Source organism: Chrysemys picta, chromosome 5 (genome assembly GCF_011386835.1).
Source record: "Chrysemys picta bellii isolate R12L10 chromosome 5, ASM1138683v2, whole genome shotgun sequence".
Classification (NCBI taxonomy): domain Eukaryota; kingdom Metazoa; phylum Chordata; order Testudines; family Emydidae; genus Chrysemys; species Chrysemys picta.
The window spans coordinates 69,646,504-69,669,477 of NC_088795.1; the positions used below are offsets into that span (position 1 = coordinate 69,646,504).

Sequence of the window (22,974 nt, forward strand, 5' to 3'; positions counted from 1 at the left end):
CCCTTTTAAGGGACCAAGTATATGCAACACTGGTCTGGATTTTGTTTGGTTTGTACATTATAAATGTGCTCAAGGTACAATCACTTATATCTAAATTACAATTAATTTTTAGTTCTGTGATCAGTTCCTCTTTATCTATCAAAGTAAAGTATAATATACAATTCCCCTATCTTGGATGCAACACTCTTTAAGTTAGGAAGCTTTAACCTGTAATATTTAGAAATTCCAAGGATGTTTTACTACTGGTAGCTTGAGATCTTCAGCATATGTCACTCAAATTGATCACACAACATTTTTTCCTACACATTATAGATAGGTGAGTAAGGAACTGGTCATCCTATTCTCTAGTGTGATTTGGTGTTCTGTGGCAGACAAACTAATACCCCATCTTGTGTTTTATCTGTCATGCATAGATCCATAAGCATTCAAGATCATTTTCTTCTGAATTATCAGTAACTTGGAAACAAGTAATGCAATTTTTGACATAGCTTGTCATTCTCCCCTCCCCTTTTGCCCTGTATAGGTTATAGCCATTTATTTTAACATTCCAGTTGAGTGAATCATCCTACCAGGTTTCAGCAATACCAACTAGAGTGAATTTATGCTCATAAATGAGCAATTCCATTTCCTCTGGTTTGTTACCTAGGCTCTTAGCACTAGTGTATAGAATTTCTTCTCTTCACGCTCATTAGTTCCTTGATTAATTTTGTTCTCAACGTCTTAGTTTTGTGTTGAGTGCTCATATTTTCCCTCTTTTTACCCTCTCCTTTTGATACAAGGTTAATGCCCTCCTGACTATTCTAGCCAGCCCGTCCCCAGGAATTCCTTCTATTGAAGTGGAGGCCATCCAAACTACATAGCCCCCTCTCTTCATACAAGGTGGATCAATGTTCCACAAAGCCCAAACTCCTCACCCCTTATCTAGCCAGTGGTTCGCTTCCAGAATCTTCTACCTTCTGTCTACCTTCACGTTTGGAATAGGAAGGATCACAGAGAAAATCATTTGGATAAGTCATCTACTATCTGCAAGATATCCTGTGACACAGCGTTCTTAGTGCTGATATGAGTCATCACCAAAGGATCCTTTTATGTTGACTTAAAAAGCCTATCCAATCTTAGAATGATGTCTTGTGTCTTGGCAAGCACAAGGAAGACAGCACACTTTGTCCGTGTTTTCTTTGCAGAATGTTATTTTGATACATTTGAGTATCGAATCCCCAACACGGAGCATCTGTCTTCCTTGAACAGCTGAAGAACTCTTTGTGGACAAAACTGATTTTCTTACAGATTAGGCCAAGCTGCCATCCACATTGTGTCCCATATATCTCTCCATTCCCTTGGAGAGCTGGATCTTGAGAAGTATCTCCCACAGTTTACACATTGAGGATCTGGTACCAACTGGAAACTTGTAGTTGTGTGGAATTCTTCCTGGTCCTTTTTTCTCTGGAGAGCCTAGCTTCCCTATGGTTGTCTATCTCCAGCTGTGCAGAATGGCATTATGACCTTTTGCCTCTGGTGGTTATGAACTGCCAGTCCTCCTCTTTGACTTCCTCTTTCCAACTCCTTGGTGGCCAGCTCCTTTCTTCCTTGAACCTGGAGTACTGATGTTTCCTGAATCTAGCTATCTAGGAACTTTTCAGCTTCTCAGGAGTGTTTCTACCTGTCTCTCCAATCCAAGAATCTTCTCCTTCAGCACATCCATCAACTTGTACTTCATGGACAGGAAGTCGCTTCAGGGAGGAAAGAAAACATGGCACATCTATTTCAGTTCACCACCACTATTCAACCTCTGGCCATCTTGAAATTGTATGTAGAGCTGAAGCTGAAAGGAAAGCCTCTCACACTCCTCCTCTAAACTCCTGCCAAAGCTCTCCTGTTAGTGTCTCTCAATTTCTCCTACAAAGTGACATTTTATACCAAGTATACACCCTAACTTGAGGAGCCTTTCATCCCTATTAGAGGTATTCTCATTACACAGATGGCTGTGTACTGTATGCTGGCTTTAAAGGACTACAAATCCCATGGTGCAGTGGTGTGCACCCTCTGAAGCTGGCCATGGATTCCATATCGGGGAAAGGAGCTGAAACAGAGCTACTGCTCCTTTTTGGGGTTTGGGTAAGGAAAAGCTGTGACGGAGCCCTGTGTTGAGTTGCTGGGGTTGAAGATACATGGTCAGGGTTAAGATTGCACTACAGTTGACAACTTGCTATTGCTGGGCTCATGGCCTCCTTCTCCCCACTGATCCACTGAGAGCGGAAGCCAGAAACTTTCGTTGCGCAGCTGGTGTGAATTTGGTTCACGGACAGTTGGGCTATGGTCTCTGGGTTGAAGAGAGACTGCTAAGTCTTGGTATGGCTACATTATGTCTAAGAAGAAAAGAAGGGGAACTTATTGTATGGCGAGAATCAGGGGTTACTATTCTCCAATAGATAACAATTGTTACTATCAGCTAGTACTGTGCATTCTATGCCGGTTGCAATACAAAACCGTCTCACTTGGACTTTTCTGTTTTATCTGGAGTGCCTTTGCTAGATGTACAGATATCTGTCCTGAACTCCATCTTGCCCAGTGCACCAATGGAAGGGAGGGCCCAGCACTTAAGGGAGAATGCACACTCAGGGTTGGGGTGGATCCATGTAGAATACTAAGATCATTGGTTAGGTTTATGTTGCTGCTGAAAGCTGCAGCCATTAGCTGACCTATTGCAGAGCCACCTATTGACTTGATACAATTATAACAGTTTCACCTTATTCATCTGTTACATTTTCCATTGTATGTTAGGATAGCTTAGGTAAAATTGTGTTGATTCTATTTTGACTGTTGATTGCACTGCTCTACAGCCAAAATGCTTCTGAAATAAATGTAGTCAAACTTTACAAATTCTGGGTCACTGAGAATGAAAATGATGCTTAAAATTGTTGATTGGCTCATGTTTTCAAGATATGCTATTGGGTCAGTATATACGACCCTTGACTTGGGAATGGCGGAGGATAAGTGAGTTATAAAGGGAAGGGATCTCAATTTAAACCAGAAATGACTAAAATACATCTTTGACTGGATCTATGAATAAATCTATGATTGGGTTTGGACAGTACTTGCTTTTTAGGCAAAACAATGAATGATGCAATCTGAAGCTGGTATTGCGTCATACATGATATGAATTGCATCATGTTATTCTTAGAAGTCATGGATGATGCAATCATAATAAAGCTTACATCACTCTGCTGAACAAATTGCCCTATATCAGCTCTAGAAATCATACAGTGTCGTGCTCTCTTCTTTGTCAGTGTTTGATTTTGCAAAGGGACACATTTCTGTTTAGCCAAAGTGAGCAGAGATGCCTTGTACTTGTGTGAACAGTGCAGATAACTTCTGCTATGTTTGTGGTGAAGTGAGTTTTGCATCACAAAAGCGCATTATAACCACTATGGTTAAGAAAGCCTATCACCTTTATTTTGTCTGCAAAATTAGAGATTGGGACAAGAGGTGGGCCGCACACATATGCTGCAACACTTGTGCAACAAATCTTCGCCAGTGGTTGAACAGGAAAAGGAAATCTATGCCTTTTGCAGTGCCAATGATTTGGAGAGAGCCAACAGATCATACCAGCAATTGTTACTTCTGCATGGTGCCTCCAGTTGGGAAAGGTGTGTCAAAGAAGAAAAAGTGGAATGTTTGGATAATGCACAGTCCATCAGCTATACGCCCAGTACCCCACGGAGAAGGACTGCCGGTTTCTGATGAACCAGAATCATTCTCACTTGAGGCAGACGAGGAAGCGGAAGAGGATGAAACTTCTGGTCCTGAACCATCAATGTCACAGGACCCACATTTTCTCCCATCCTCCTCCTCTGAACCACACCTCATAACACAAGGTGAACTGAATGACCTTGTCAGGGATTTGGAACTACCCAAGAGTAAGGCAGAGCTGTTGGACTCCAGACTACAGCAGTGGAATCTCCTGGCAGGTGATGTTAGGGTTTCCATGTTCCGTGACCATCGAAAGGATCTTGTCCCATTCTTCTTCATGGAAGGTGATCTTGTAGCCTGCAACAACATCGATGGTGTGATGGCAGCCCTCAAGATCGTTCACGATCCAGATGAGTGGAGACTGTTCATTGATTCATCGAAGACGAGTCTTAAAGCTGTTTTACTGCATAATGGCAATGTTTTGCCATCAATTCCAGTTGGTCATGCAGTCCACAGGAAGGAAACCTATGACACCATGAAACAACTTTTGAGGTGCATAAACTATAACCAACATCAGTGGCAGCTTTGTGGAGATTTGAAGGTTGTTGCTCTCTTGCTTGGTCTGCAGACTGGATACACAAAGTATTGCTGTTTTCTCTGCGACTGGGATAGTCGTGCAAGAGATTCCCACTACATCAAGAAAGATTGGCCACTCCGACAGTCATTGGAGCCTGGGAGGAAAAGTGTTCAGCATCCACCATTTGTTGAATCAAGGAAGATTTTGTTACCACGCTTACACATCAAGCTGGGTTTGATGAAGAACTTTGTCAAGGCCATTGACAAAACACAAGCAGCTTTCAAGTACCTCCGTGGAAAATTTCCAAGGTTAAGTGAAGCTAAGATAAAGGAAGGTGTCTTTGTTGGTCCTCAGATTCGTGAACTTCTTCGAGATGATGCATTTGAACATGCACTGCGTGGCAAGGAAAAGACGGCATGGAAAGCCTTCCAGTTAGTGGCAATACATTTTCTCGGAAACAACAAGGCAGACAACTACAGGTTGTTGGTGGAAAACCTCCTCAAGGCATACAAAAGCCTTGGTTGCAACATGTCACTAAAGATACATTTTTTGTACTCTCATCTAGATTTTTTTCCACCGAACTGCGGAGCAGTGAACGACGAGCACGGCGAGCGATTTCACCAGGACATTGAAACAATGGAGAAACACTATCAGGGCAAATGGAGCCCATCAATGCTTGCAGACTATTGCTGGACAGTGACAAGAGATGCTCCATTTAATGAATACAAGAGACAAGCCAAGAAGCGCCGAGTAGACACTGAATAGGACTAAACTATGTACAGAATAGTTTTTTGCCTTTTGTTTCATAATACATTTTATTTATAGAACCCTTTTGCTGATTTTTAAAGTGTTACATAAACAGAACAGGTGAAATATTATCATGTAAAGCAACCATAAACACATGAAAAGACCTAGGTTTACAATTTATGATTAAAACTCTACTATCTACACAATATACATAGACATAAAATGTAAAAACTTAAATATCTTAGAAACAGTAGCCAATCTGTTGTTTTAATTGTCATATTTGAATTCAGCACATCAAAATACATAATAAATAGTACATTTTATCTCTGAAGCAGACAACTTCTCAAAAATTGTAGACCAGTGTTGTCTGAATAAGATCCATTATTTGTATTTTTTGTTCCTGGAGGCAATCAAGGTACAACCACAGGTGTACATGTGGACAATATTCATACAAGTAAGAGGACTATTACAGAGGTGTGACTAGAGGATTCCCACCTATTTTCCCATCTCAGCTGGGACCCCCAAGATCAACATTATTCTTAATGACATGAGGTGCCCTGGGAACAGGTACCTGTTCCTGAGTAGCTTGGAGGGAAAAAGAAGTTACACAAGTCACCCTGCTTAGCTCAGCTGCTCCCTTCACCACCAGGCTGAACAAACAAAGGCAGAAAAAAACTCAACAGTTTAAAAATGCTTACAGTGAAGGGACCAAAGTAAACAGTAAGGAGTGGCCAAGTTCCATTCAACATATATATAGGAGAAATTCATAGAGAGTTTGCTCTTCATGTTAATGTAGGGTACAGGTTTAATGCTTACAAAGTCTAATTTAACTCTGTGCCACAGTGGGACACCACTGTCAAGAGCTCTGCTGCATGCTGTAATTGCCATTTTAAACAAAGCCCTTAGATGATTATGTAAGTTGAAATGTTGATGTTTTCTAAAACAAGAATTCTATTTAAATATTTAAGGTAGCTAAAACCAAAATGCCTCCCCTACTGTTTCCACTTCATTAGCACTCCTGACTCTTCCTCTTTTGAAGTGTATCCTTGAAAACTGCCTTCTTTTACATGCTTCTCTTTCATATGTTCTTCTATATCAGCATCCACTGTGACACCAACTAGAGGTGATGGGCTACATATAATTACAAGCTTGTACGCAGCAGAGCTTGCCAATGATAGGGTAAGTTGCTAAATGGCTCTCTCAGAAGAGCAGTTACTCCTCCCTTTTTCCCTCCTTATAGGTCAACGAATTATTATGGTCTAGCAAAGTATTTCTGCCATATTACTAATAGCAATCAAACCTTGGGCTAAATAATAGCTTTGTGAGTGACAGGTTTCTTATAACTCTCTCATCAGCCACTGTTTTGCAAAACAATAGTTCTTTTTAGAAACTTGAGGTGAACGTTGGATGTCGATACAAAAGCACAGATCTACACCCTGAGAAGAAATAAGAAAATTAACTTTTCAAAGTCATAGATTACGGTTTCTATTCAGGTTGCTGTATAAAGCTTAGTTTTAAGATTCACTAGAATAATGGAAGTCTCATTAATGGAAAAACAAAAGTGTGGAAAAGTAGCAAAGAAAATATCAAATATCAAAAGAAGAAATATCTTACTACTTCTTTCAGGCCTTTGTACAATTCTAGTCTTCTTGTTTTGGATTCCACTTTCATGAAGTGCCTTGAACCAGTCTCTCAGTCTGTTTGCAACCTCCCTGAATTCCAGGTCACTGCACACTGAAATAAAAGATACAAAGTTCTTTATCATGCAGTAAAAAGAAACAAAACTAAATGCAATCTTTCAAATTATGCTAAAAATTGAAAAATGAAACAAACAGAAAATGCAACATGTGGTCTATGGTTTCCTTTTCACTAGTCATTTCCATGTTCAGTATTTAATTAGACATTCAAAATATGATTTTTTTAGTATAAATAATTTTATAAAAATAACCTTCCAATATATCTTGCATGTATCCAGTTCTATTCATCCAGATGATACCCGAGTACTTTACAAACTATTATATATCCACACAGATCTACACAAAGGAATCACTCCATTCACCATGGAAATATATCCATTTCTGGGGAAGAGCATGCAGCTATTTAACAGCATTCACTTTAGGGCAGGGAGTGAGGAAGAACATCAAATCTAACAAACGGTAGGTGAGAACTGAGGGACGCAGGATAGCATAACATGGAAATAAACCACTTACACTCTTGAGAAAAGTGTCATGGGATCCTAATTACCACAAGTGACTAAGACCTTGGCTTTAGCATGATATCCCAAAGAAGACACCTTCAATAGCCCAACATTCTCTAAAACACCAAGCTAGAGCAGTTTCATTTATACTGATTCAAGAGGAAGAAATAGCTACCAAATAACCACCAGGCTCATTTCCCTGGAGATCTTCACCCAACCACAAACTAAGCCCAAACTTACTTAATTTTTAAGAGCTGATAAATTCACAATCCAAAGTGGTATAACTCCAGACCAAAACAGAAATCATTTGTTGAAACATAAGCCCCCAGTTTTATTTGCATTTTGTATATTATGTTGCAATCCAAGAAAGTTGGTGGTAAAGTCTTATACACATTTTATTTATGAATGACAGGCTGGGTATTTTATTTTTGATTTTAGAGTAAAACTGAAGCATGTCAGTATGTCAGCGAAAAAGACAATCACTACAGGGGCAAGTATCTGTATATTTGCAACATGCGTCTGATGAAGTGGGTATTCACCCACGAAAGCTTATGCTCCAATACATCTGTTAGTCTTAAAGATGCCACAGGACTCTCTGTTGCTTTTTACAGATCCAGACTAACACGGCTACCCCTCTGATACTTGATATATTTGTTTATTCATCTTTGCTCATAACATAGCTCTTGAGACTTTAGTTTTTCTCATGAATGACTTTCATGTTGGATTTGTGCACATATTTGCATATATTATAAACAAACTGGAGCTTCTTATAAAATCATGTTTTGCTCCTTTCTTGTGTAACTTACACAAAATCAGAATTCCTCATCTCAATATGCAACAGGAAACAATTCTGGTATTGGCCTATTGGTGGGTAAGGTAAGCTCAAAATCAGCCAGACCTTTCTAGTAGGGTGAAAATGGGCTACTCAGCCAAGATTACACATAGATGAATTAATCACACAGGATATTTTAAATTAAGATCTGCTTTGACCAAACCTCCAGCTGGTGACAGTTCAATACAAGTATTTAAACATGTATGTGGCAGACAATACAGATCCTTAATTTATGATGTACTGCTTGGAAATATTGAAATGAGCTTACTTTCCCCCACTGGCTGTATGGCAGGTGTGTGTCATTTGAAAAAGAAATTGGGGGAAATGAATTTGAAACAAAGTGTTTTCATGGTGGATGATGGTGCCTGTCACTAGTTTTTGGGAAGGCAAGTGCTGATGTATCAAGGCTCTGACTCTGTTAAAGTTTGTTGGGTTTTAGATAATCTGGTCTCCTCCCATTCCTTTGGATAGCCCTGATGTTGCAATTTTTTACTAGTCTAAAAACTAATCTTTCACTTTTTTTTTTAAACAAAATCTTATGTTAAAACGAGTGATAAAATCTTGGCACCAATAGCAAAGTGCACATAGTAATTCCATGGTGCTGTCAATCTCCAGAGATCCCCTGGGTACCCTTCATTCCAGAAAAGCAGCCTGGGTGAGCCTCTGTGTCTGATCAACTCCTACCCCCAAGATGTACAGTCTATATCTTATTGAGTGTAGATGGGAAAAGAAGGCAGCATCTCCTTGATGTCCTTGGCTCCCAGCTCCAAAATGGAACTAAAATTGAGTACCCTGGGGTTGGTAGTGCACGGCTGCTGACTGAAAGTGTGCAGAAGTGAGAGGAGAATAAATATTTTGGATCTATAAATGTATAGATGGCTGTGAACACATCAGACTGGTCCTGTCCCATCCCAGCCCCATCTTTTACTCGTGTTAGAATATTTAATGCTAACAAATTTTGGAAGGGGTATTAAACTTTATGCTTCAAGGATTTAACCAATTTCTCATTGTTAGAGATCAGGATAAAACAACGTGGAGGGCAGATTATCCTACATTTGCCTACTGGGCGGTTCCTTACACCTTTCTCTGAAACATGTGGTACTGCCCATTTTGGGGGACAACATGACAAATCCTGTTTCTATGTCTCAACACACACACGCATTTTGAGGAGCATTATGGGGGGGTTGGGAGCAGGAAAAATAAATCCTGATATGATCTTAAATTAGGGCCATTCTTATAATATAAATTACTGCAGTTTTCCAAACTTTGTTGTTCCATACTGAAACTTTAAATGATGATTTGGACCCAAAATAGAGAAAGAGAATGAAAAAATCATTTTTGTTACTAATTTTAATTAGTTGGATTATTGTAAAATGGGAATAGATCATCATCTTCAAAAATCAAGGCGATGCAAAACAACCTGATTACAAACTGTCATTTGCCTATTTTATGCCCCAAAGCTATAATACTGGAGTCAGCTCTCAAGCACTGCAGGTAATTACATTTACTATATTACCAATTTAAATGCACTGTGTATATTTGGTTCATGACATTTCTAATATGTCAAGTAAAAGCAGATGTCTTTTATATGTGAAATTTACAAGAAAGATACAGCAGAACTTCACTAATAATTTAGATGGAAAAAACTGTGGTCTCCTCATTTCTCAGCAGAGAGAGCTGTAACAAGATCTCATATTTCAATACTAAAACGTCAGCATTTTAAGTAAATACTGTAATCCGTACTTCAACTATTAGCATATAAGCATGTAATTTAAATAATAGAACTGGATGGAAAATCAACTTCTTTCCCATGAGAAATTTCAAGCAAAATATTTTGATTTTCCAGGGGATGTTTCAAAATTATTCAAAATGAACATTTTTGTTTTGTATTGACTTAAAGTGTCATTTCATTTTGTTTTTAGGAAATAACAAAAAATGTTTTTTCCTGTTGTCATTTTACAAGGCTCCCTCCCTCCTCTATTTTCTCTCCCTTTTTAAACTTTCCCATTGGGAAAGTTCAATTTCAATTTGCTCACTATTTTCCAAAAATATTTTGCAAGATTTTGCTATTCCTGACAATAAAGCAGTAGGAGAAAGCCAATTCACAAACAGTACACCTCTTCCCTGATATAACGTGGCCCGATATAACATGAATTCGGATATAACACGGTAAAGCAGTGCTTCGGTGGGGAGGGGCGGGGCTACGCCCTCTGGCGGATCAAAGCAAGTTCGATATAACACGGTTTCACCTATAACGCAGTAAGATTTTTTGGCTCCCGAGGACTGCATTATATCGGGGTAGAGGTGTATATGGTATTATAAAGGTGTGGCACACAGGTGTGATAGTAAAACACTTATCTGAACATTCAGTTGTTTTGAGCAGTTCAGTATTACACAATTTAAAGAAAAGTATATAAAATCCATATGAATTTTGATTACTGAAAAAAATGCCAATAATGTTTTGAGACAAACAATCCACCATTCACAAATTAAAACAGGAATAAGGAATTTAGTGGAACTTGACATCTTGCATACAATTGCATAAAATTGACAGAGTAGCAAACAATTGTGTGGAAGTACATATTGAGGAACAGAATAGGTGAAGGAAAATAGTTGATTATAGCTGTAGAATACATATGTATGATTTCCCAGGCTTTAGAAGAACAGCCTTGCTTGCAGGGGAAAACAGATTATACCTTGTTTTAGGAACATATAGTTTTTTCATATTTAAGAGTAATAAAGAAACATTTTTCTGTCTACATCCTTATACAACACCGTGAGATCTGAATATCTCTTTACATATGGACATAGGCAGATTTAAATTTCATACCACAAAGGAGTCTGGAATTCCATAGAGATACAGGTTACAAATGACTGAACAAAAATTAAAGATTCTTTGAGATCAAATGGTCACTCCATCACTAATCTAATCACCACCAGAAACTAAGTCAGTGTAGGACCTGATTTGACTGACTCTAGTTTGCATTCTGACATATGCTTAAAGTTTCTGACAAAAGATGACAAAGCTGAACAGTTACCCTGAAGCACCAGGCTTGACAATGAATTAGGTGCTGTTGCAGTAACTATTTACCCATTATGTCCTGCCAATTTATGTAGATAAACTTAGTTTCACTTTTTTAAAACCCATTTTTGCCAAAAACAATGTATTTTTTAATATATATTCCTTGGGTTAGATCACAGTTGGTGTAAATCAGCATAGGTCAATAGAGTTACACCAAGTTACACCAGCTGAGGATCTATGTGTGGGTACAATTCTTTGAACAAGAAACAATATCACAAACAAACTGCAAAGATACTCTTTTGAGTAATGGCAAATATTGAAGTCAGGTAAAGAAAGTGGGATAAAATCCATTATAAAAATAGTTAGAGAGGTTAATTTACTCACTCAGGGTCTCACCGTCACATCGACAGAGGATCCCAGAGCCCAGGCTTCAGCCTTAGCCCAGATGTCTACACCGCAGATTTATAGCCACACAACCTGAGCATGCAAACCGAAGTCAGCTGACATGGTCCAGATGTGGGTGTTGAGTTGCAGTGTAGACATACCCTGAGTGTAAGGGTATGTCTACACTATGAAATTAGGTCAATTTTATAGAAGTCGATTTTTAAAAATTGATTTTATAGTCAATTGCATATGTCCCCACTAAGCGCATTCAGTTGGAGGCATGCATCCTCACTACTGTGGCTAGCATCGACTTACAGAGCGGTGCACTATGGGTAGTTATCCCACAGTTCCCGCAGTCTCCGCTGCCCATTGGAATTCTGGGTTAAGCTCCCAATGCCTGATGGGCCAAAAACATTGTTGCGGGTGGTTTTGGGTACATGTCGTCAGTCGCCGCCCCTCCATGAAAGCAACGGCAGTTAATAGTTTTGCGCCTTTTTTCCTGGGTTACCCGTGCAGACACCATACCCCGGCAAGCATGGAGCCCGCTCAGCTCACCGTCACTGTGGTGAGCATTGTAAACACCTTGCGCATTATCCTGGAGTATATGCAGAACTGGGCTAAGAGACACCAGCACGAGTAGGATTTTGAAGAGGACATGGACACAGACATTCCTGAAAGCACTGGCTGTGGCAATTGGGACATCATGGAGGCAGTGGGGCTGGTTGATACAGTGTAACACCAATTCTGGGCCAGGAAAACAAGCACAGACTGGTGGGACTGCATAATGTTGCAGGTATGGGATGATTCACAGTGGCTGCGAAACTTCTGCATGCGTAAGGCCACTTTCCTGGAACTCTGTGAGTTGCTTTCCCCCACCCTGAAATGCAGAAATACCAAAATGAGAGCTGCCTGACAGCTGAGAAGCGAGTGGCGATAGCCCTGTGGAAGCTTGCAACGCCTGACTGCTACCAGTCAGTCAGGAATCAATTTGGAGTGGGCAAGTCTACTGTGGGGGCTGCTGTGATCCAAGTAGCCAATGCAATCATTGATGTTCTGTTATCAAGGGTAGTGACTCTGGGAAATGTGCAGGTCATACTGGATGGCTTTGCTGCAATGGGGTTCCCTAACTGTGGTGGGGCAATAGACAGAACGCATATCCCCATCTTGGCACAAGACCACCTTGTCAACCAGTATGTGAACCGCAAGGGGTACTTCTCAATGGTGCTGCAAGCACTGGTGGATCACAAGGAATGTTTCACCGACATCAACATGGGATGGCCGGGAAAGGTGCATGACACTCGCATATTTAGGAACTCTGGGCTGTTCGAGCAGCTGCAAGAAGGGACTTACTTCCCAGACCAGAAAATTACCGTTGGGGATGTTGAAATGCCAATAGTTATCCTTGGGGACCCTGCCTACCCCTTGCACCCAGGGCTCCTGAAGCCTTACGTAGGCAGCTTGGACAGTAGTAAGGAGCAGTTCAACTATAGGCTAAGCAAGTGCAGAATGGTGGTAGAATGTGCCTTTGGACATTTAAAAGCTCGCTGGCACTGTTTGCTGACTAGGTCAGACCTCAGCACAACCAACATTCCCATTGTTATTGCTGCTTGCTGTGTGCTACATAATATCTGTGAGAGTAAGGTGGAGACATTTATGGTGGGGTGGGAGGTTGAGGCAAATCACCCGGCATCCGATTTTGAGCAGCCAGACACCAGGGCAATTAGAAGAGCACAGCAAGGTGCGCTGCACATCAGAGAGGCTTTGAAAACCTGTTTCATGACTGGCCAGGCTTCGGTGTGACAATTGTGTGTGTTTCTCCTTGATGCAAACCCACCCCCTTTGTTGATTTTAATTTCCTGTAAGCCAACCACCCTCCCACCTTCGAAATGAAGTAACTATTGTTTTGAAACCATGCATTCTTTCTTTATTAATTAAAAGAAAATGAGATAACAGACAAGGTAGCCCGGGTGGGGTGGGGGAGGAGGGAAGGACAAGGCCACATTGTTTATTGTAGCCACACTAAAAATCAAATTGTTTGAATGACAGCCATCTGTTGCTTGGGCCATCCTCTGGAGTGGAGTGGCTGGTGCCCGGAGCCTCCCTCCCCTCCCGCGTTCTTGGGCATCTGGGTGAGGTGGATATGGAACTTGGGGAAGAGGGCATGCGGTTATACAGTGGATGCAGCGGGGGTCTGTGCTGTTGTTGGCTTTCCTGCAGCTCCAACAGATGCTTCATCATGTCCGTTTGCTCCCCCAACAGATACTTCATCATGTCCGTTTGCTCCCCCATTAGCCTCAGTATTGCGTCCTGCCTCCGATCTTCGCGCTCAGTTAATTCTTTCCTGGCCTCTGCCTCTGAATGCCTTCATGCATTAAGCTGTGCCCTATCACTGTGGGAAGGCTGCATGAGCTCGGAAAACATGTCACAGCGAGTGTGTTTTTTTCGCCTTCTAATCTGCGATAACCTCAGGGATGGAGATGATAGGGGGAGTGTAGAAACATTTGCACCTGGGGGGTGATAAAAAGGGAGAGTAAAATTTAAGATGATACATTTCTGAGAACAAAAGGGAGACTCTTTCACAGTGAATCAAGCAATTCACAGCAGACAGCACATGTGCTTTAGGTACAAGGTCGCATTTTGCCTTTTATATTAAGCGCCTGCTGGTATGGTGACACATCACACACGGCTGGGTAACAGAATTCGGTTTCCAGGCAGCCATGATAAGCCTTTTGGTATGCGGGGTTGGCTTCTTACGCCTTCATAAGATGTGGGAATGTTTTCAAACTGCAATGCCCTCCTTTCCCAGAGCAAGCAATGGGTTGGGTTTCACATTTAAAAGGAGGGGCTGCAGTTTTTGGGTGGATGTGCAGTACACACCTACCCCCACCCCACCGCATGGCTATTCTCTGGGATGATCCCTTCTCCCCTCCCCCCGCCATGTGGCTATTCTCCAGCATAATCGCTTCACCCCTCCCCCCGCCGCGTGGCTATTCTCTGGGATGATCCCTTTTAGCCCAGCATGAACAGGGTCCTTTTACTGTTCCCTTACAAAAATTCCCCTATTTCAACCAGGTGACCATGAATGATATCACTTTACTGAGGTTAACACAGAAAGATATAGACTAAATGTTGCTTGAATGCGACCAAAACCCAGAACCATTCGCTGCCATGCTTTGTGCTGCAATGATTCCAGAATACTTGCTACTGGCTTGGTGTGGCAAAGCGTCCTACCGTGGATGACAAAATAAGGCAGCCCTCCCCAGAAACCTTCTGAAAAGGCTTTCAGAGTACCTCCAGGAGAGCTTCATGGAGATGTCCCTGGAGGATTCCCGCTCCATCCACAGACATATGGACAGACTTTTCCAGTAGCTGTACTGGCCCCAAATGCATCCCAATTCTTCAGGGCAAATCAAACATTAAACACTACTGCTTTTAAACCCTGTACTGTAGTTACAAACGTGCACTCACCAGAGGTGCCTTCTCTGGCTTCAGGGTTGGGGATCCTGCCTTGGGAGGGTACTGGTTCCAGGGTGATGAAAAGGTCCTGGCTGCAGGAGAGAATGGATTCACCACTTGCCTGCTGCTCATTCTCCTCATCCACAAAATCCTCCTCTCTGTTGCATGAGACTCCCCCCTTGCCGGTGTCTACGGACAGTGGTGGGATAGTGGTTGGGTCCCCCCACTAAAATGCCATGCAGCTGATCATAGAAGCGGCATGTATGGGGCTCTGACCCGGAGCGACTGTTTGCCTCCTTTGTCTTTTGGTAGGCTTGCCTGAGCTGCTTAACTTTCAAACGGCACTGCTGTGTGTTCCTGTTGTAGCCTCTGTCCAACATGCCCTGTGAGATTTTGGCAAATATATTTGCATTTCTTCTTTTTGATTGGAGTTCGGCCTGCACAGATGCTTCTCCCCATACAGCAGTCAGATCCAGTGTCTCCCTTTCGGTCTATGCTGGAGCTCGTTTGTAATTCTGGGGGGACTGCATGGTCACCTGTGCTGCTGAGTTCACCATGCTGACCAAACAGGAAATGAAATTAAAAAGTTCCCAGGGCTTTTCCTGTGTACCTGGCTAGTGCATCGGAGTTCAAAGTGCTGTCCAGAGTGGTCACAATGGAGCACTCTGGGATAGCTCCCGGAGCACAATACCATCAATTTGTGTCCGCACTACCCCAAATTTGACCCAGCAAGATCGATTTTAGTGCTACTCCGCTCACTGGGGAGGAGTACAGAAGTCGATTTTAAGAGCCTTTTAGGTCGACGGAATGGGGTTGGTTGTGTGGACGCAGTCATTTTAAAATCAACCTAACGCAGCTAAATTCTACCTAACCCTGTAGTGTAGACCAGGCCTAAGTTAGATTTCCATACACTATGTAAATTTAAAGGGATCTGATTTTAGCTTTGTGAATCTAAATACATAAGCATAAAAATTAAAGGTATCAAAGTAACTGATTGGAGAGTCTAATCTGAAGCAACATAAACTTTTTTCTAGTCTCTTCAGTGTGTAAGTTAAATAAACTTAGACTCCTTGTAGTCTTTTAGACAAACCTCTGAATCTGGCCTTCAAATCCTAGGTTTTTCCTTCCCTTGAGGACTGATCTGAGTGCCCTTGAATCTCCAAGAGTAGGTTATTCACAAGTGAAAGAGCTCTTCATTCTACATGGGATTTGTTGTGTGATCAGTTCTTTTATATGGTATTGTAATGGTGTTCCAGATGCTGTATGAAAGCTGGTCAAATTCATTTTAAAATTATTTGCAAACTATGTTTTTGGAGTAAACTTAAAAAAAAAAAACAGAAATCAAATGAAATGTCAGACTTTTGTAGCACAAAGGAAATAGATGAGGTACAGTAGCACAATTGAAAAAGTTCAGTATTACTGACTCAACAGACTTAATACAGTAATGGCTAATTGTGCAACAGAAGAGGTGTAATAGCTAAGTTGCTGTGAGAAGCGCACAAGAACAGGAATTGATAAAGCTAACAAAGTCCACACTGATATTCTGTAATAAAAATAATGTATAACCCCCCAAACACATTGATAAATATAGTGAAAGATTGCCTAATTTCACTTTACAGTGCTTCCTATAAGAACTTCTGTATCCTCTATTGAATGCTATTTTGTAATTCATTGCAGGAAAAGATATCCCAGCATATCACAGAATACTGCTTTTTCTCACTTATTTCTCTAGTAAAGGAAGACTACAACTGATGGAAAGGGTAGAGTGTGCAATCTTACTACCTTTTTGAGTATGCATTTTGACACTGACTTCAAATCACTGGTCACATACTATTTCTTAAATAATACAATATAACAGAACCAAGCAATTTCCCTCACAACCTTATACAGACTTCATCTTCTGCTGTACTGCAGTACCCGTGTATGTCAGAAAAATAGATGTTCATTAATGTAATTTATACACAAGTGAACAGTGAATGAGGGCAGAGTTCCTGTAGTGCTGCTTCATTCACCACACTAATTACACAATGCAATTTATAGAAGTTGTAGATAAATATATACTTTTGTCTTATAAATATTATGGGATCATAAGAAAAAAATTGAGCTAAAAATTTGAACATAGGCATAGTCTTATTTCTGAATGCTTACGATGTGCAACTATAACACTGCATTTATCTTCGCCTTTTTAAAGTGGAATTCGTTTTCTTAAAAAAAATAAATTTCCATAGTGCTGTCCTGTAAAAGTGTCTAGTAGAATTAGTCAGATAACAGGGATCTTTTTCTGCAGAGAATTTCAACTTTTTGGCAAAAATTAAAAAAAAAAAATTTGATTCAGAAACGTCATTGCAGTCTCCTGGGAGCTATATTTCAGCTCCCTCACATTCCCATTCTCCTCAATTGGCTTGGTTCCCTGGTTGGACTGCATCACCCCATGAACCATGTCTCTCGAGGAAGGGAGGCAGTGCATCATGGCAGTGGTGACTGTGCATATGGGATATATAGTCTGATTTAGGAGCTTGGTCCATAGAGAAGACTGAAGACATGAGGAAACAAAACCACAATTCTCACGACGCACCATGACTACATTTCTGAATCAAAATATTTGGTTTTGGCCAAAATATTTTTAGTGCTTTGATATTTGATGAAAAAAATAAAATTTTCTACAGAAAGTAGATTTTTTTTTAAATGAAGAAATCTGTTTAGCTGAAAATAAAATTTTCTGTGAAAAGACTGTTTTTTGACCAGCCCTTGTGTGCTCTAAGGATATGATCCAAAGAGCACTGAAACAAAGGGAAAGAATCCCATTGATTACAATGAGCTTTAGGTTAGGCTCTAAGCACTTAAGGTATAGACAGACAATCTCTCTCTCTCTCTCTCTCTCTGAAGGCTTTCTTAACTTAGGATATTAGTTAAAAGCATTACAAAACTGCATACAAACTACTGTGCATATGCAAAATATGATTGTCAAACCCTAATACTTTGGTCAAATCAAAACCAATTTTTCTATTTCTCCACCATATTTCAACCTTCTACTCCCGGATGTAAAAAAAAAAAAAAGACAGTTACCTTTTCCATAACTGGTGTTCTTCGAGATGTGTTGCTCATGTCTATTCCACAGTAGGTGTGCGTGCTCGCCATGTGCACCGGTGTTGGAAGTTTTTCCCCTAGCAGTACCTGTAGGAGGGGAGCACCCCCCGCGATCCCTGGAGGGGCGCCTGCCTGGTGCGATATAAGGGGAGCTGCGCGCTCCCCCCACCCTCAGTTCCTTCTTGCCAGACAACTCCGGCAGCGGGGAAGGAGGGCGGGATGTGGAATAGACATGAGCAACACATCTCAAAGAACACCAGTTATGGAAAAGGTAACTGTCTTTTCTTTGAGTGATTGCTCATGTGCATTCCACAGTATGCGATTCCAAGCTGTATCTGCTGGAGGTGGGTAGGAGTTCACAAGTTCTCGGGACAGAGTACCACCCCTGCCGAACCCGGTGTTATCCCTGGTTTGGGAGACTATCGCATAGTGCGAGGTGAACATGTGAACTGAAGGCCACCTGCCGGCCCTACAGATGTCCTGAATGTGGATGAGGGCCACAAAGGCAGCCGATGAGGCCTGCGCCCACGTCGAGTGTGCCCTAACAATGGGCGGCAGGGGAACATCCGCCAGTTCATAACAGGAGCAGATGCACAAAGTGATCCAGATGGACAGCTGCTGAGTGGAAATCGGCTGGCCTCTCGCGCACTCAGCCGAGGCGACAAACAGCTGTGAGGACTTTCTGAACGGCTTGGTTCACTCGAGGTAGAAAGCCAGAGCCCGCCTCACATCGAGCCTGTGGAGGCAGCATTCCTCATTAGTCGCATGAGGTTTGGGGCAAAGGACTGGTAGAAAAATGTCCTGATCCATGTGGTAGGTGGACACCACCTTCAGGAGGAACACGGGGTGTGGGCAGAGCTGGACCTTGTCCTTATGGAACACAGTATATGGTGGCTCGGAGGTCAGGTCCCTGAGCTCCGAGACCTGCCTGGCCGACGTGATAGCAACCAGGAAGGCCAACTTCCATGAGAGGTGAGACCAGGAGCACGTGGCCAGCGGCTCAAATGGGGGCCCTGTAAGCCAAGCCAGCACCAAATTCAGGTCACACTGTGGGACCAGGGGCTTAGACTGCGGGTAAGCCGGTCCAAACCCTTAAGGAACCGGCCGGTCATAACATGCGAGAACACCGTGTGTCTTTGTACCAGGGGATGGAAAGCCGATATGGCTGCCAGATGCACTCTGACCAACGAGGGTGCCAGGCCCTGGGCCCTCAGGCGGAGGAGGTAATCAAGGATAAGCTGGATCAGGGGCGGCCGTTGGGGTTACACCTTGGTCCGTCACCCACCTAGCAAAATGAGACCACTTCGCCATGTAGGAGTGGCGAGTGGAGGGCTGTCTACTCTCAAGGAGGATGCACTGAACCAGAGCTGAACATGTCCTCTCCTCGCCACCTAGCCACTGAGCAGCCACGCCGTGAGGTGGAGAGCTGCCAGGTTGGGGTGGAGGAGACGGCCCTTGTCCTGCGAGAGCAGATCCTGGCAGAGCAGCAACGGCCATAGCGGAACACTGCCAGGCCCAAGAGGGTCCCGTACCCGTGCTGCCTGGGTCACGTTGGAGCAGTGAGGAGGACCTTGGCCTTGTCCATCTTTATTTTCTCTAGGACCTTGCTGATCAGTGGGAACAGAAGGAAAGCCTATAGGAGGTGGCCTGACCAGGGCAGGATAAAGGCATCAGAGATAGCGCCCCTCCCCAGGCCCCCCCGGAGCAGAACCAGGGGCATCGACGGTTGTCAGGTCGCGAATAGGTTCACCTGGGGAGTTCCCCACCTCTGGAAAAGCTGAAGGGTCACTTCCGGGTGTAGGGACCACTCATGCTGAGAGGAGAAGTCCCTGCTCAAGCGATCCATACTCACATTCTGGGAACCCGGTAGGTGAAAGGTTTTAGGTGGATGTTGTGAGCTATACAGAATTCCTGCCTTGCCTGTTGATATAGAACATCGAGGCCGTGTTGTCCGTGAGAACTCTGACTACCTTGCCCTTCAGGTGCGAGCGGAAGACCATACACGCCAGCCGCACTGCCCTGAGTTCCTTGACATTTATGTGAAGGGTCAGGTCCTGTGGAGACCACAGGCCTTAGGTCTGAAAATTCCTCACATGGGCTCCCAAGCCCAGGTCCGGTGCATTGGACACCAGCCCCACCGACGGGGCCCTGTCCCTGAAGGGGACCCCTCAGAACATGTTGCTCGGTGTGGACCAGCACCATAGGGAGGCAGCCACCGAGTTCGGCACGGTGAGGACATTGTCCAACCTGTCCGTGGCTTGGGAGAACTGCAAGGCGAGCCAGAGTTGTAGGGGCCTCATCCTGAGCCTGGCCTGGCGGACCACATACGTGCACGTCGACATGTGACCTAGCAGCTGCAGGCAGGACCTGGCTGTCATCACCGGGAACCTTACGATCGAGTCGATGAGCCCTTTCAGGTCTCAAACCTGTCTGGTGGAAGAGTGGCTCTGGCTGACATTGCGTCCAGGAGTGCCCCAAAAACCCTATGTGTTGTTCTGGGACTAACGTGGAATTGGCGTTGTTTACCAACAGGCCCAGGGCGTTGCATGTGGACAGGAGGAGTGCCATATGTTCCCTCACCTGCGACCGGGAGGTGCCCTTGACTAGCCAATCGTCCAGATAGGGTAATATCTGGACCCCCCGGTGCCTGAGGTAGGCTGCTACTACTGATTTGCACTTTGTAAAGACCCTGGGGCAGTGGACAGACCAAACGGGAGGATTGGTAGTGAACTGGTAGTGATTCAGTCCCACCACAAAACGGAGAAAGCACCTGTGCCCTCGTCCTGTAGATCGAGGGCCATGTACCAATCCCCTGGATTCAGGGAGGGGATGATGGAGGCCAGGGAAACCATGTGAAACTTGAGTTTTACCAAGTACTGGTTCAGACCTCTCAGGTCCAGTATGGGTCTGAGCCCCCCTTTGGCCTTCGAGATAAGGAAATGCTGGGAGTAATACCCCTTGCCCAGGAAATCCTTGGGCACCGCCTCTCTCGCTCCTAGTTCCAGGAGCCTCCCGACCTCCTGCTCAAGCAGAGCCTCATGTGATGGGTCCCCCAAGAGGGACCAGGGCAGGGGGTGGTTGGGCGAATAGGAGATAAACTGGAGGGTGTAACCTCGGGAGATGGTGTTGAGGACCCAACGGTCTGAGGTGAGCTGCGACCATTCCGGGAGGAACGCACACAATCGATTGGAAAAAGGGAGCTTTATTGGGGGTGAATTACTGCTGAAAACTGGCGGGGTACCCCCGAGTGTCCCGTCAATACCACCTTTTACCCGCCTGCTTGCCCTTAGAGGACCCAGGCTGGGGGGCTGGCCGGTGTTGTCTTTGTGGGCATTTCTTATAGTCCCATTGCTTCTTGTGGGCAGCCTCGTATTTTGGGAGGGCGATCTGGGCGGGAGCCTGCTGTGGCTTAAACTTGGGTTTTGTCGGAGCAGGGACATAGAGGCCCAGGGTCTGGAGGATCATGAGGGAGTCTTTCATGCCGTGCAGCCTTGTGTCCATTTCCTCCGCAAACAGCGCCTTCCTGTCAAAAGGAAGATCCTGCATCAACGACTGCGCTTCACTGGATAGCCCAGAGAGCAGAAGCCAGGACACCCATCTCATGGACACCGCCAAGGCCATGGACCCTGCAGCTGTGTCTGTTGCATCCGAAGCGGTCTGCAGAGAAGCCCTTGCAGCGGCTGCCTCTTCCTCCACGAGCGCCTTAAACTCCTCTCTATCGCGCTCCCGGAGGGAGTCCTCAAACTTGGGGAGGGATCCCCAGAGATTAAACTCGTAGCGACCTAGGAGAGCCTGATGGTTTGCTACTCTCAGCTGGAAGCTTGAAGACGAATACATTTTTCTCCCGAAAGCATACAGCCTCTGAAAATCTTTGTTCTTTGGGGTCGGGGCTGGCTGCCCCTGTCGCTCCCTGTGGTTGACCGACTTGACCACCAAGGACTTGGGCACTGGGTAGGTATACAGATACTCATGCCCCTTAGTGGGTATGAAGTACTTGCACTCTGCCTTTTTAGAGATGGGAGCCAACGAGGCTGGTGTTTGCCACAGGGCATTTGAAATTTTCACCACCCCTTCATGGAGCGGCAAGGCCACCCTGCTCGGTGCCGAGGGGGACAGCACATTGAACAGGGAGTCTCAGGGTTCTTCCATTTCCTCAGCCTGGACATGGAGGCTTACTGCCACCCTTTTTATTAAGTCCTGATGGACCCGGTAGTCCTCCTGCGAGACGGAGGGGGGCGGGAACACAATCAGCTCCTCAGGACAGGGCGAGGAGGCCGGTGCGGTGCTTTGGGTGTCGTCCGGCACCGGAGGATCCACCACCTGGTCGGACTCTGGGCACGGCACTGAGGAAGCGGGCCCATCGACCCTTTTCTTGGCAGCCTAGGGATGGAGGCCGATGATGCTTCTGATGCCCTGGCCACCAAGCAAGCCCCCACCGGGGGCTGCGCCGGAGGCCAAGGTGCCCACTGGGCTGGCCATGACGCACGGTGCCATTGCACTTGCTGAGGCACCGGCGGGTCCGGCCGATCGGGCTCGCTAGCCTGGCCTGTAGATGGGCAACTGTGAGCGGAGGATGGACTGGCGTATAATACGCTGCTGCCTCCGGACCGGGAGTGGCGGTGATGCCGGGATCTATGTCGACCACGGGAACGTGACCTCGGAGTAGGAGAACAGCACCGTTGGTAGTGGCTGCTCCGTGAGTGATCTCGACGAGTGGACCCGCGACGGCGAGGAACCAGTGATCGATGCCTGGAGCTACGGTGCCTTGGCGGAGACTGGGAGCAGGATTCTGAGCAGGAACGGCATCGACCGACTGTGGTACCGCCTTCAAGACGAGGACCATTGGCGACGTCCGCCATGGTCCATCTGTGTTCGCTCCGTGAAGATAAGCGGTGCCAGGAGTCCCAATTTGATGGCACCCATCCGGACAGTCTGGCCAACGTCGAGGGTGATCCACATGGACTGAGCCCTGAATGGTCACT

General features: G+C 44.4%; 1 protein-coding gene across 4 annotated transcripts in view; it reads right to left on the reverse strand.

The window, feature by feature from the left end:
* Positions 1 to 22,974, reverse strand: part of SPOCK3 (SPARC (osteonectin), cwcv and kazal like domains proteoglycan 3) — a 405,705-nt gene that overhangs the window by 29,950 nt on the left and 352,781 nt on the right. For 3 of the 4 annotated variants that reach the window (XM_065596527.1, XM_008173177.4, XM_065596529.1), the window contains exon 7: positions 6,629 to 6,748. In XM_065596527.1, the coding sequence (XP_065452599.1) occupies positions 6,629 to 6,748 (120 nt within the window). The remainder of the gene's footprint in view (positions 1 to 6,628; positions 6,749 to 22,974) is intronic. The other variant, XM_065596528.1, reaches the window with a different exon arrangement.